This window comes from Ursus arctos, unplaced genomic scaffold (assembly GCF_023065955.2).
Source record: "Ursus arctos isolate Adak ecotype North America unplaced genomic scaffold, UrsArc2.0 scaffold_24, whole genome shotgun sequence".
In the NCBI taxonomy this organism is placed as follows: Eukaryota; Metazoa; Chordata; class Mammalia; order Carnivora; family Ursidae; genus Ursus; species Ursus arctos.
In genome coordinates, this window is record NW_026622919.1 from 5,398,596 (window position 1) to 5,412,508 (window position 13,913).

Sequence of the window (13,913 nt, forward strand, 5' to 3'; positions counted from 1 at the left end):
CCTCTCATCATCCCCCACGTGGCTGGAGCAGGAGTGCCCTCTCCCCTCACCCTCTGGGGTCCAGCACACTGTAAAAGAAGTTCTGAGAAGCTCTGGCCACCCTGTGTGGCCCCTCTCTCCTGGTGCCCAGTGCCCCCGGGCCCGGGCCGAGCAGCAGTAGTTGCAGAAACAGGGACCAGATGACTGGTGCACAGTGGTGGTGACAAGTTCAGGGGCGTAGTGGGGGTTGAGCACAAAGTGGCGGCCCCACCTACTTAGGACAAGAGCGGATAGCTGAGCTCAGCGAAGACAGACCCTTGAGGCGCAGGCGCACGGCACCGGGGTGATGGGTTTATTTCACGCTCTGCTTGCCTGCTATCAGAAGGGAGAACTCAGGGTGGCCTGGGATCCTCCAGGCTTGGGGAAGAGAACGTCCTCCCTCCTCCTCTCTCCAGAGACCCTGTCACGGCCCTCCCCCTGCAGCCTCGGCCCGGCCCTGTTACAGCCTGGGCTGCCCGCCGTGGGGTATGGCCTTGCCAGGGGCTGGGTCAGACTTGCACGTCGCCCACATCCAGAATCCAATGAAGAGGAATTGGCTACACACTACCCCCACCACATACACCAGGAAGAAGATGCAGTCAGCAGCCTCAGCCCAGCTCCTTCTTGACCCCTTCACTCCGGGAGCTTCTGGTGGGGGAAGAGGCAGGCAGTTTTTCAGGGCTCACCCAACATGCTGGCCCAGAACAGGAGGGCAACCCCCGGGGGCCGTCAACCTGTAGCTCTCCTTGCTTAGATTTATGACCAATGAATGTTGGGGTCTGGCCCATTCCAGGCCATGTCGAGCTGAAGAAGCACCCTTGTAGAGAGGCTCCAAGGGGCATAGGGTTATCTCAGGGAGTCTGAAGTCACCTGGGCCCTTAGGGAAGCTACCCTTGCTCCCTGCGCCATCCCTGCATCTTCCAAGGACAGACACGGTGGAGCCCAGGGGCACTGGAATGAGCAGAGTGAATGCAGGGAGCCCCCAACTAGCCTAGTGCCCCCTGGCCTCAGCCCGAAGTGGGCAGCCTGCCAGCTCTGCCCTGATCAGACCTGCTCTTAGCCTTATTCCTCCCTCTATCCCCGCTCCAGGAAGGGGCCCCTGCCCACCTTCAGGATGTGGCCCCGGGTCCCCATGATCTTGCCGCTCCCTTCTCGGGGCCGGGCTGAGGCTGCTCTCAGCCCTGAGGTTGCCCCGGGCCAGCAGCGCGGCCAGCAGCACCGTCTCCGTGGTGCTGATGAACAGCAACAGCAGCAGCACGGTGAAGTAGTAAACTGGGGACAGGGTGGGGTGGGGAGGTCAGGGCCAGGCCTGCACCCCTCGTGCCTGGAGTGAGCAGCGCTCCCCCCACCCCAGGCCCAGGGGAGGGGCGCACAACTCACTGAGCAGCGGGTTGCAGGAGGAGGAGCTGGGCAGGGCCTGCACCAGGGAGGAGTGGAAGACAAGGTAGCCCAGCAGCAGCGTCACCTTGTAGGCGATGCGCTCGGTGGCCCGGAGGGGCAGCAGCCCCCCGCACAGGTCGGCCAACAGCAGCGCCTCCCCGGGGACCAGCAGAGCTATGATGGCCTTCAGCGCGGTGTTCTGCAGGCGCAACTGGAAGGGAGGAAATCGGGCTCTGTGGGGGGGTGCGCGGGCTGGGCAGCTGGAAGTGGCAGCGTGGCCTCCGACCGCAAGCTTCACGCCCCCATCAGCCCTCCATCAGCCACGTCCTGACTCACCGTCACCTGGAAACAGGGCACCAGTTGCTGGGGTGGGACTTGGGTCTTCAAGTCCCGCACTACGTATTCCCTCTTGACACTCACGATTTCGTTCACCGCGCGGGCCCGGAACTCCAGCTCTAGCACTGAAGGGGCAAGGGGAGCGGGCAAGGGGAGCGGGCAGTAGGAAGGAGGTGCCCCTGGCCCTGACTCTCTCTTGGGAGTATGCGGCAGGGACTAGCCAGCCTCCAGGGCTCGTGGAGACTTCTGATGGTGGCTGGGGCAGCCCGGGAGGTGAACACGCTCTGGGCATGGGCTGGGCAACACCCCACATTCTCTGCAGCCAGGGGAAGGGCCTTCTCAGATTCAGAGGTGAATTTTCGTTGTGAAACTAAATGCACTTGGCCACACTTCTTGGAGGGGGGCATAGTCTGGACTCATCCACCAGGATATCCTCTCATACCTGCAATATTGGCCCCAGGGGGGCAGCAGCTGTACTATTTCCCCAGGGGAGGGGCGGGGTGAGGCAAGGGTGAGGGTTCTGGGCCAAGCTGGACATCACCCATGGGTCTGTGGGATATTTACTGGGTAGCTGCAGTAACCTCAGCCTCTGGGCTTGACAAAAGCGTCCCAGACATTGTGGTTTCACCCTGGCCATGGAGGGCAGCTGCTGTGGGGGAGCTGCAGCCTGGGGCGGGGGTGAGCCAGGAGGTTGGTCGCCGTTTGAGTGGGAGGTCCGTCTGAGAAGCACACTCTGCTCCAGGATCTTTTCAGCTCCCCTAAGCCTGGGGTGAACTAGTATGTCTGCTGGAGGCCGGAGGCTTCCCCTCCTCTCCCCCCCTCCCCAGCTCCTGTCAGGTCAGTACCCGTATTGCTGAGAGCGTAGAAGCTGAGGTTGCAGTCGCTCTGGTCCCTGGGGAAGTGGAGGAGCTCAAAGTCACAGTTGGTCTCCGTGGTGAGGGCCAAATACAGGTCGACGTGGCCGTTGGAGTCCACTCGGGCCCGCGGGCTCTGGTCCTGCCAGTCCACCCAGAGCCTGTTGGTGGGAGGAGATAGCACAGCTGGAGGCTCGGTTGCTTCTCAGAAGGGGGAGGTGGGGGAGACCACAGCCTAGCCCAGCTGCCCTCTACTGCCATCCAGGTTCCGGAAGGGTGAGGAGAACATGAGGCAGTGGGGTGTGCCTGTGGTCTGGTAGGGTCACCAGGGAGGGGGACAGTCATTAAGGAGGGCCTCCTGGCACAAGAACTCTCGCCTCACTTACGCCTCCTGAATAGTGAGTCCCGGAGTCCAGAGTGAGTCCCAGGGCAGTGTGACTGCATGCTGTGGGCGGACACTTGTGTTCCAGGCCAGGCGAGTGTCCAGCCAGGACTGGGGACACAAAGAAGCCACTAAGCCTCCCGCTCCCATATATATACAAGCCACTTGGCTTCCCAGTTTGACGAAGGCTGGTACTTCTGAGCTGGATGAAGAGAAGTTTCTCCCATCCCACCTTCCCCGCCCCCGGGTGCTCACCAGCCGAAGCAGCAGCGTGGAGGACACTGTGTACCGCAGGATGTCCTGAGGAAGGGGGCAGTGTGTCACCCGGGGGTGGGCGCTATGGGACACAGGAAGGCAGGAGCACCCACCACTGGCTGGGGCTGTCCTGGCCCATCCCCAGCTCAGCACCTGGGCCCTGCTCCCTCTGTGGCCAGAGGACACTTACCACGTTAAATACGTTGGACACGAACACCTGCACATCCATGAGCAGGGGCGCACTCCCATTTTTCGGAATCTGGATGGTTTCCTGAACCTCCTGGCACCGGGTGAAGTCAAAGAAGGATGGCCAGGCTGAAGGATGGAGGTCAAGGTCATTTGGGTGGGTGCCCTGGGGTCCAAATCCTAAAGCTTAAGGACTTTACACTCTACCTACCAACTGTTGGCAAGCGAAAGCCATGCCCCTGGACCAAGGGCCCGGTGGTGCCCAGCCCGAGGAAGGCCAAATGGAGCAGCGGGAGCTGCAGGGCCATCATCAGTGGCTGCATGGAAGGCTGGATGGAGCCACAGAGCCTACACTGTTTCCGTTGCTTTTCTGGCGGACTGGGCAGCTAGAAGCAGGTGCTCTATGCAAGGGCTCCGGGGCCTTGGAGCTGACATCCCGCCGGGGTTCCGCAAACACCTGAAGACAAAGCACAGGACCCAGCCCCGCCCACCCTGCACCTGCCTAGGCTTCCCTGCCCCGCTCCATTTCCACCACCTGGAATCAGTTGCCCCATTCAGAGACTGCCAAGGGGACCGGGCAAGCACAGACTCCCCCCCCCCCAACCACCACCACCACAACACACACACCTTTCCCAACTCGATGCTTCCAGTCTGTGCAGATGCCACAGGCCTTCCCTGTGTTTCTGCAGTGGGTGCCTGCCTGGTTAAATACTCAAGCCCTTGCCAGAGTGCCCTGCGCTCAACATCGTGATGAGATCCGTAAGCCCTTGAGAGTTTTCCTGCCTCTCCTCAAACACTGAACTGATTCCATGTAAAAAGCCTTGAAAGGCTCAAGAGCTTCAGGAGTGGGGCAAACCCGGGGCAGGTAGAAGCTAGCTCATGAGCAAAGCCCTGTAACATTCCGGCTCCAGCACCAGATTCTCAGCCTGCTCCAGCCCAGCGGTGCCTTAGAACCGTTCCTGGGTGCCCTGGAGGAGTACTGGTGGGGGTGCGGGGGCGACTTTCCTAGCCCCGCAGAAATGGAGACCTGACCCCCACAGAGGTAGCACACCTGTAGCGAGGGAAGGAAACCCCAAGGCTGAAAGTGGGTGGGCATAGATTGGGCTGCAGACACTCAGAAGGGGCCCCAGAGAGCTGGGAGCAGGGAGGGACCTGCGCCTCGCTGGCGCACGAACGTTACTAGGGACACACATAGTGTGTGCGCCTAGCCATCGACCCACTTATCGAGCGCGCTTGAACACTCTGCCTGCCTTTGTCACACGCAGAGGTAGCTACTGGTTGCGGATCTGTATATACCGGGCGCCTCTGGATGGCCACAGCGGAGCGCCTTGGTCGTCCTGCTCTTTCCCTTCTCAGGGATTTCTGCGGGGACTTTAACGTGGCTGCCTTCGGTGCGGACCGCCCTCTTTCCCTGTGGATCAGCAAACCACCCTGCACCCATTCACCCAGAGCTCCCCTGCGACCCAGAGGCTTCAGACCACGGAGCCTCGTAACCATGAGACATGCCGAGACACAGCGCGTTGATTGCACGTGAAAAGGTTTGCGTAGTTTATTAACCGATGAAATTCCCTCCCGATCCCCCGACCTCTGACTCCAATCCTTTAACACCAAAGCATACTCGCTAAGTGTCCTCAGGTCGCGTTAACTGTCGGGATGCCGCTGCGGGCATTTTGGTCCCGCCAGGACGCGCCGGGTACCAGGCTCAAGGCCGGGCTGCTGAGAGTCGCCAGCACAGGGGCGGAGGTCCCGGCCGCCTCGCTCACGTGCGTCAGGTCGGTGGACTCGCGCTCCAGCACGCTGCTGCCGCGGGTGCCGGGCGCCGCGATGCACACGCGGCCTGAGGCTCTCCGTGGGGCACGGCGCAGCAGACCCGTGCAGATCTTGCGGAAGCCCTTGCGGAAGTGCTTGGAGACCAGCGCGTAGACGATGGGGTTGACACAGGAGTTGGCGTAGGAGACCAGGTGTGAGAGGATGCGCAGCGCGTAGGTGGCAGGCGTAAGCGGGAAGCGGCCGAACCACACGCAGAGGATAAGCGCGTGGTGAGGCATCCAACAGAGGCAGAAGAGCGCGGCCACGATGATGATCATGCGCGTCACCTTGCGCTTGGCGCGCCGGGCGCTGGAGCCGGCGGCCACCGGGTCAACGGCGCGCCAGAGGTAGCGCAGGGTGCGCGCGTAGGTCAGGCCGAGCACCAGCATGGGCAGCAGGTAGCTGAAGACAAAGGTGCAGAGGTCCATGGCGCGGCGACGAGGCGCGCTCCACGCCGGGTGGCACACAGTCAGGTTGGCCAACTGCGACTGGCGGTAGTAACTCAGGTAGGGCCCGGAGAAGAGCAGCGACAGCCCCCAGATGAGCCCGATGGCAGCCAGCGCGTTGCGCGGCGTGCGCAGCTCGCGGGAGTGCAGCGGATAGCGGATGGCCAGATACCTGTGGGTCAGGCCGGGAACGGAGACGGGTGAACAGGTGGATTCGCGGGGGTAGGGCCAGACCCTTACACCTCGAACCCCTCACCCTCTCTCGAGGAAGGTCCCCTAGCGCACGGTCGCAGCGCACTCGCCGGCAGCAGCCCACACCTTCTCAGCTGCTTTGAGATGTGGGGCGGGACCCGGCAGCACGAAAGGCGCGGGTGTAGGCCACTCATCTGCTCTTCCCGGTACTGTGACCACAGTCACACTCCCCCCGGGAAGGTACCCCAAGGTTGGCCCGGGTTTGGGGCTCCGGGAGGCTGTGATTACCCACCAGTGACGGTGCCCGGAGAGGTAGGTCCCAGGCGCCTTGAGGCTCTAGCAGACAGCCTGGAGACACCGCGAGGTACCGCGAGGTACAGCGAGGGAATTCTTTAGAGAAGCCGACCCTCTATGGGTCCCACCAGCGCTTTCGGAACCGACACACTCCGAGCTCAGTGGAACTGGGAGGTATATGGGGGAGGTGGCTTCACCTCGCTGCCTGTCCAGGGGAGGTCAAGAGGATTTGGGGATAGAGGGGGCCGGGGAGATACTGGAGTCGGACCCAGATTTTCTCCCCAGCAATCATCCAGGTGTCCTTCCAAGCTCCAGAGGGGAGGATAGAGGAGACCCTCCCGCGCTTTCCTCTCTCTGGGCCTGGAGGTAGGGGGAGGGGTGGCGGGAGTTGGGTTTAGGGACCCTCGGGCGTGTTCGCTTGAACTTTGACGTGGGCCCTGGCGAAGGACCCAGATTCCGCAGTCCGGACCACTGCGCCGAGCAAACCGTGGCTTCGAGGCTACCGAGGTGGAGGCGCCTGAGTTTGACGCCAGGAGACAGACCGTTGGCTTCACGCACACGATTACTGGATGGGAGACTCCGAACAAGTCACTTCTGAGCTCCATCTCATCTGTAAATTGGGCACAGTAATCCCTCCCGTCCCACCTTTACAGGGGCACTGAGCTCAAGCGAGACGAAGCACGCAAAATCCGCAATGTGCCCGGAAACGGTGCGCTTTGCCAGGCGCCGGCGGCGCTGGAGAGCTGAGGTCTGCAGCGTGGAGCCGGGAGGTCGCACCTAACGGAGGGACATCACAGTCCCCTATTCTTACTCCCCTCTTTCCTTCTCAACTCCAGCTTGTCTTTCATTCTCTCCCGGTCCCTTTGCCTTCTTAGTGTCCTTTTCTACTCTCCGTGCGCCCCTCCTTGAGCCTCGAGTCTCGCTCTCTTCTCCAGCCCCCACCTGGGTGCCTGACCCCGGGGGCCGCCAGGGCGCAGGCTCACCTGTCCAGGGAGACCGCGGCCAGCGTGAAGCTGCTGGCGTACATGGTGAGGAAGATGAGGAAGTGCACGGCCTTGCAGAGCAGCGAGCCGAACACCCAGCCGTCCAGGGTGTAGATCGTGGCCTGGAAGGGCACGCAGCACACGATGAAACACAGGTCGGCCACGCCCAGGTTGAGGATGAACAGATTGGTGGTGCTGACCGCCTGGCCGCCGCGCAGCAGCACGGCCAGCACCAGTGCGTTGCCCACGGTGCCCACCAAGAAGATGAGCGCGAACAGCATGGGCACGATAACGGCCTCGGGCTGCCAGCTGTCCCTGCCGCCCGCCTCACTCGCGTCCTCGGCCCCGGGGCCACCCGAGCCATTCATGGCGTCCCCGAACCCGAGGCTGCCCGGGCTCCTGGCGCCGTCTGGGCTCTGGCGAGCGCGCAGCTCCCGCGGCTCCAGCCGCTGCTGCGCCCAGCGCGAGTCGCCAGAGCCGCGGGCGGAGCGAGGCTCGCCCGGCTGGGGCGGGAGGTGGGGGTGCGCCGGGGTCAGGGGGAGGAGCGAGCAGCCGGAGGGGTGGGACGGGCCCCGTGGCAGCCGGCCGCGCGGGGGGAAGGGCTGTGGGGTGGCCCACCCCGGGGACAGGGCCCGCGCTGGTGCCTGCTCCCCCGCCCGCCCGCGCGCGTCGTCGACGCGCCCCAGCACCCAGAGCCGGTCTGTGCCGCGCTGAGCGGCGAACTGACCTCCGGGAGGAAGGCGGGAGCGGTGGAGGGACCGACCTCCGTGTGCGCCGCGGCGCCGGGAGTGCCCGCCTGGGACCACGCATACCTCTCCCGGGCCTCTCGGCGCTGGCTTGGGGGCGTCCTCGGAAGATTTACGGGCGGCCCCTCAGGGGTGGCGGGGAGGTGACAAGGCGCGGAGGTGGACGGAGGGACCGCGGCTTTCCATCCCCGGCGAGGGGGACGGCACTACCGTGTGCTCCGCGAGCCTCTTGTGTGCCAGTCTCTGTCCTTGGCGCTGGGCCTCAGTTTCTTCGGTACTGTGGGATCAGAGTACCTTCTGGGAGGTACTAGTGAGCGTGGAATGAGATACGTGGCCTGAAGCCAGTTAGTCGAATCTCAGTGAATCAAATTCCTGTCTCCTTGCCCTAGTCAGAGATCCAAAAAGGGAAAACATTAAGGAAATACAAAATAGCAGAGTTCCATGCACCAGGAGCATTTTTCTGCATGGCCAGGAGGATGTCTAGGTTGCAATAAAACTGAAATAATTGTTTCTAATTTTGACATATTAAGCATCAAACGCTTGTGACTAGGAATCATTGCTGTTTCTATAGAATGGCCCCTCCTGGTTCACCGGGTCTGAAAATCACCACCTTCTGCCACTGTAGCTCGATCTCTGCTTCACCTTTCCCTGCCTTGTTCCCTGCCCAGTGTGGAACATTCTTGTTCCTCTCCACCTCCACCCCCACCCCAGGATTTCAGTCCTGAAGCCCTGCTTTTCTTCCTTTAAACACAACTCAAATAAGTTATTAACCTATTACAAATTGATAAGTATTTGCAGGAAAAATAGATCAGGGTGAGGGAATTGGGAGTACCGTGGTGATGGTGATGGTGCAATTTAAAATACGGTGGCCAGAGGCACTGGGGTGGCTCAGTCAGTTGAGCATCTGACACTTGATTTCAGCTCAGGTCTTAATATCAGGGTAGTGAGTTCAAGCCCCACACCGGGCTCCATGCTGGGCATAGAGCCTACTAAAATTAAATTTAAATTAAATTAAATTAAATTAAATTAAATTAAATTAAAAAGGTGGCCCGACAAACCTCATTAGGAAGGTGCTTTTTGAACAAAGACTTGAAGGAGATGAGGAACGTAGAGTAGCAGATATCTAGGGGAAGAGCATTCCAGAGAGAGCAGTCAGTGCAGAGACTGCAAAGCAGGAGTGTGCCTGTCTCCCTAAATATGGAAGCTCCTATGGCTTGAGTTGATTAATAGGAAGGAGATTGTCAGGAGAGGAGGTGACAGGCATGACATGCAGGGCTCTTTCCATTGCAAGGAACGTGACTTCTAGTCTGAGTGAAAGGAGGAACCACTGCAGAGTTTTGACTACAGGACTGACACCACCTGACTTACTTGTTACAAAAAAAAATCTTTAGTGAAATATAATCCCCATATCATACAATTTACCCCATTAAAGGGTGCATTTGGTTTTTAATATAGTCACTGAATTACACAGCTATCACCACAATGAATTTTAGAATGTTCCTCCCCAAAAAACTCCTGCCCTTTAGCCATAGATCCCCAATCTCCACCCGCACCCCCAGCCCCAGGCAACCACTTTCTGTCTCTATGGATTTACCTGTTCTGGACATTTCATATATATTATTTTATTTTGTTTTCTTAAGATTTTATTTTATTTTTTAAAAGTTTATTTACTTATTTAAGTAATCTCTACACCCAGCATGGGGCTCAAACCCATGACCTTGAGATCAAGAGTCAGTTGCTCTACCAACTGAGCCAGCCAGGTGTCGCTGGACATTTCCTATAAATGGAATAACACAATATGTGGTCCTTTGAGCAGCTTTATTCACTTAGCATAATATTTTCAGGATTCATCTGCTTTGAGGCATGTATTAGTACTTCATTGCTTTTTATGGCCAAATAATATTCCATTGTATGGTTATACCAATTCTATTTATCCACTTATATGTCGATGAACGTTTGGGAGACTTTTTTTTTTTTAAGATTTTACTTTATTTGTTTATATTTTAAAGATTTTATTTATTTATCAGAGAGAGGGAGAGAGAGAGAGCACAAGCAGGGGGAACGGCAGGTAGAGAGAGAAGCAGGCTCCCTGCTGAGCAAAGAGCTATTTTTTTTTAGTTATCTCTACACCCAACATGGGGCTCGAACCCACAACTCTGAGATCAAGAGTCTCACACTCCACTGAGTGAGCCAGCCAGGTGCCCTGAGACTTATTCAAGATTTATTTTTCATTGTGGTGAAATACACAAAACACACAATTTGCCATCTCGGACATTTTAAAGTGTACAATTCAGTAATATTAAGTACATGCAAGGGCACCTGGGTGGCTCAGTTGGTTGAGTGTTCAACTCTTGGTTTTGGCTCAGGTCATGATTTCTGGGTCGTGGGATGGAGCCTCGTGTCCAGCTCTGCACTCAGCAGGGAGTCTGCTGGAGATTCTCTCTCTTTCCCTCTCCCTCTGCCCCTCCCCCTGCTTGCACGCTTTCTCTCTGAAAATAAATTCCCCCCAAAAAGGTATATTCATATTGTTGTGTAACCAATCTCCAAGACTCTTTAATCCTGCAAAATTGAAACTCTGTATCTGTTAAACAATCACTCCCCATTTCTCCTGTCTCCGGCTCCTGGTAGCCACCATTGTACTTTCTATGAATTTGACTACAGTAGATACCTCATATAAATGGAATCATACCATATTAGTCTTTTTGTGACGGGCTTACTTCATTTTGCACAATATTTTCAAGCTCCAGCCATGTTGGAGCTTGTGTCAGAATTTCCTTCCTTTTTAAGGCTTAATATTATTCTATTGTATGGTCATACCACTTTCTGTTTATCCCTTGAGGGCCACTGGGCTGCTTCCACCTGTTGGTTATTGTGAATAATGCTTCTATGAATGAGAATGTACAAATACCTCTTGGAGACCCTGCTTTCAATTCTTGCGGATATACACCCAGAAATGGAATTGCTAGATCAAATCATAATTCTTCAATTTTCCAAAGAACATAATTCTTCCGTTTCTCACAGTGGCTGCACCATTTTACATTTGCACCAAAAGCACACCAAGGTTCTGATTTCTCCATATCCTCACCAATACATGTTGTTGTTGTTGTTGTTATTATTATTATTATTTAAATAGTAACCATCCAGGGGCGCTGGGTAGCTCATTTGGTGGAGAGTATGATTTCTGCTCAGCATGATCTCAGGGTCCTGGGATTGGCTGGGGTCACAGACAGGTTCTCTGCTCAGTAGGAGTCTGCTTCTCTCTCTCCCTCTGCCCCTATCCCTACTTGTGGGCTCTCTCTCTCTCAAATAAATAAATAAATAAATAAATAAATAAAATCTTTTTAAAAAATAGTAACCATCCAAAAATAAAAAAAAATAGTAATCATCCTAATGGGTATGATAATTCATTGTGGCTTTGATTTGCATTTCCCTAATGATTAGTGATACTGAGTACAGACTTTAAATTGCGTCATTTCTCTTCTTTAAAAGATTTTATTTCTTTATTTGAGAGACAGCATGTGCGCCCATGAGCAGGAAGAGGGACAGAGGGAGAGGGCGAAGCGGACTCCCCGCTGAGCAGAGAGCCCATCTCTGACGCTGGCAGATCCCAGGACCCTGAGATCATGACCTGAAAAGAAGGCAGACACTTAACTCCTGAGCCACCCTGGTGCCCCTGAATTGCCTCATTTCATCTTCATAAAAACCGTCTTAGTTGGTCATCCTCATTTCACAAAGTAGGGAAAAGGTTTAGAGCGAGACTATGTTCTTTGCCTAACATCTCCCAACCAGTAAGAGTAGAGCCAGGATTGGAGAAGCAGGACTCAGACTCCAGAGCCCACAGTGCCATATTGCAGAGCAACTGAGTCTCCCTCGCCTCCACAGTTCTCCATCCTGAACTGCTGGACTGCTCACTCCAAAGTCCGAAGACATAGGTCCCCAGCAGTCCCAGAAGTTCCTACACCGAGTCTCCGCTTGCTGACCCCTGACCCCGCCAGCGCTTCCTCTGGCCGTGGCTTTCTCAGGGTGGGTCCCAGAGGAGAGCACAGAGGCAATTCCCTCACAGGTGGAGTGCTTCATTCGGGTAGCATGGGAACCACATCTCCCCAGTATCCAGGGAGGTAGACACCCCGAAACCCAAAATCCTTAGCCAACCGCCCCCGCCCTCTGCGCTTAGGAAGTGAGCCAGATCCCCCGTGCAGGGATGCAGGAGGTGGAGGGAGGAGGCATCTCCGAGTCTTCTGCCCTCGGTGGACCAGAGGAAGGATTGCCCGGAAAAGATCTCAATAGCTCTGCTCTCCCCGAGTGAGCAAGCCCTCAGCCCCGCCCGCCACGACTCAGGAACCCGAGACCACGCGCAGGCGCGCTCCAAGTGGCTCGTGCCTGCTGGCCGGGCCGTCGGCGGCGGAGTCCGCCACTATCCCGTCAGGCTGTCGAGGCAGTTCTCGCTCTCTTCCGCCTCCGTCGTCCCGCCTCCTCTATCCCGTCTGCCTCTGCGGCGCTGGGGCAAGATGGCTGCCGAGAAACAGGTTCCCGGTGGCGGCGGCGGCGGCGGCGGCGGCAGCGGGGGTGGCGGCGGCGGTAGCGGCGGCGGACGCGGTGCCGGAGGCGAGGAAAATAAGGAAAACGAACGGCCTTCAGCTGGATCGAAGGCAAACAAAGAATTCGGGGATAGCCTGAGTTTGGAGAGTATCCTAGAGTAATCGGGCCTAACTCGCAATGACTACGTGTCGATATGCGGGCCGGGGGCGGGAGAGGCGGCGGGTCCGGCACTCCCGGGCAGGAGAGGCTGAGGGTTGCAGTTTCTCTCGCCTTTACTTTCTGGCACTCAAGAGTTACAGGGTCTGTATTTCGACCGGTCTTTTGTCGCTTCTCATTCGCTTTCCAGGCTGGGGAACGTTCTCTTCTCTCAAGGGGCACCGGGATACTAGGCAGATTTCTGCAGTTCCCCCGCAGTTGCCCGTTTGGAGGGCTGGTGACGGGGATGACACTGTGGCCACCCCAGTGACCTGCTGTCTTAGCATCTTGAGTCCCTGAACTGAAGAGAGGAAACTGCAGTATTGACGTTTTAGCTTACTTTGTTTGACAGCCGTCAGAGAATGGATAGTAAAAATTACAGTTTGATGCTCTCAGTGGAGGCAAAGATGATTGCTCCGAGGAAGAGCTTGTTGCCCATTTTGAATATACACGTAGCTTAACATCACTTGTATAGCTTTCTTAACAGGTCTGTAGGCATTTTATCTTGTTGAGAGTAATTTAGTTGATCTGGTGGAATGGGTCTGTAGTTTTCATCAGAGTGTTTCACAACTGAGTGCCTGAGACACTAGTTTGTGGCTTTTGTGAAATGAATAACAAACGGAGAAAATGTAGGTGAATTTCTGAAATAACACATTTATTTATTTTTTTAAAGATTTTATTTATTTATTTGACAGAGACAGCCAGCGAGAGAGGGAACACAAGCAGGGGGAGTGGGAGAGGAAGAAGCAGGCTTCCCGCGGAGCAGGGAGTCTGATATAGGGCTCGATCCCAGGACCCTGGAGTCATGACCTGAGCTGAAGGCAGACGCTTGACGCTGAGCCACCCAGGCACCCCTGAAATAACACATTTAGCTTGACATCTTAATGTAGTTTTCAGGGGATTGGAGTTTTACTTTTTGAACTGGTGGTCTAGTTCCAAATCGATATTAGAATGCCTTGATTTTTTACTAATCTTATAGCTTCTTATTCTTTTTAGTTTTTGAAATAGTCCTTTTAGTGTTCAATATTTTAACCTAAGTCTGTAAAGGAGCATTGAGGAAACTTTAAAAGAGAACTAAAATTGTAAATAAAGGTCACTGGACCTCCTAAAGTTTGGTACATAATCTTAAAATATTTTAAGATTCTTAAAATGGAGAGTTTGGTCAGGGCTTTTTCTTTAAAAGAAACACTAATATTTTTATGCAAGCTGTGGCCTAGTTTGGTTGGCATGTGCTAACCACAGGCTCATGCAGCATCAAAGCTGTTAAGGAAAGTTAGATTTGGCAGATGTAGGAAGTT

General features: G+C 55.9%; 3 protein-coding genes across 4 annotated transcripts in view; 1 reads left to right on the forward strand and 2 right to left on the reverse strand.

The window, feature by feature from the left end:
* Positions 1–478: 478 nt before the first annotated feature.
* Positions 479–3,719, reverse strand: ZACN (zinc activated ion channel). Its single transcript, XM_026484101.3, has 9 exons — positions 3,623–3,719; positions 3,416–3,540; positions 3,226–3,270; positions 2,975–3,081; positions 2,580–2,749; positions 1,735–1,859; positions 1,399–1,609; positions 1,126–1,290; positions 479–666 (listed from the first exon to the last, which is right to left on the reverse strand). The coding sequence occupies exons 1-9, from the start codon at positions 3,717–3,719 to the stop codon at positions 479–481; spliced, it is 1,233 nt and encodes a 410-aa protein (XP_026339886.3).
* Positions 3,720–4,943: 1,224 nt separating this feature from the next.
* On the reverse strand, positions 4,944–7,503 carry GALR2 (galanin receptor 2). The gene is made up of 2 exons (XM_026484228.2): positions 7,136–7,503; positions 4,944–5,838 (listed from the first exon to the last, which is right to left on the reverse strand). Exons 1-2 carry the CDS (start codon positions 7,501–7,503, stop codon positions 5,043–5,045), a joined length of 1,164 nt encoding a protein of 387 aa, XP_026340013.1. The 3' UTR covers positions 4,944–5,042.
* A 4,876-nt stretch (positions 7,504–12,379) lies between these two features.
* SRP68 (signal recognition particle 68) overlaps positions 12,380–13,913 on the forward strand; it is a 30,998-nt gene continuing 29,464 nt past the window's right edge. The window contains exon 1 of one of the 2 annotated variants that reach the window (XM_026484102.4): positions 12,380–12,567. In XM_026484102.4, the coding sequence (XP_026339887.1) occupies positions 12,390–12,567 (178 nt within the window). In that variant the 5' untranslated portion in view covers positions 12,380–12,389. The remainder of the gene's footprint in view (positions 12,568–13,913) is intronic. The other variant, XM_026484103.4, reaches the window with a different exon arrangement.

Bases quoted from the DNA above. Each gene is read 5' to 3' on its own strand.
- ZACN (XM_026484101.3), bottom strand. From the start codon at position 3,719: ATGGCCCTGCAGCTCCCGCTGCTCCATTTGGCCTTCCTCGGGCTGGGC. The intron at 2,750-2,974 runs GTAAGTGAGGCG...TCCCACCAACAG, and splicing joins GGACTCACTATTCAGGAGGC to GCTCTGGGTGGACTGGCAGG. The intron at 1,291-1,398 runs GTGAGTTGTGCG...CCCTGTCCCCAG, and splicing joins CTCCTGCAACCCGCTGCTCA to TTTACTACTTCACCGTGCTG.
- GALR2 (XM_026484228.2), bottom strand. From the start codon at position 7,503: ATGAATGGCTCGGGTGGCCCCGGGGCCGAGGACGCGAGTGAGGCGGGC. The intron at 5,839-7,135 runs GTGAGCCTGCGC...CCTGACCCACAG, and splicing joins GCCGCGGTCTCCCTGGACAG to GTATCTGGCCATCCGCTATC.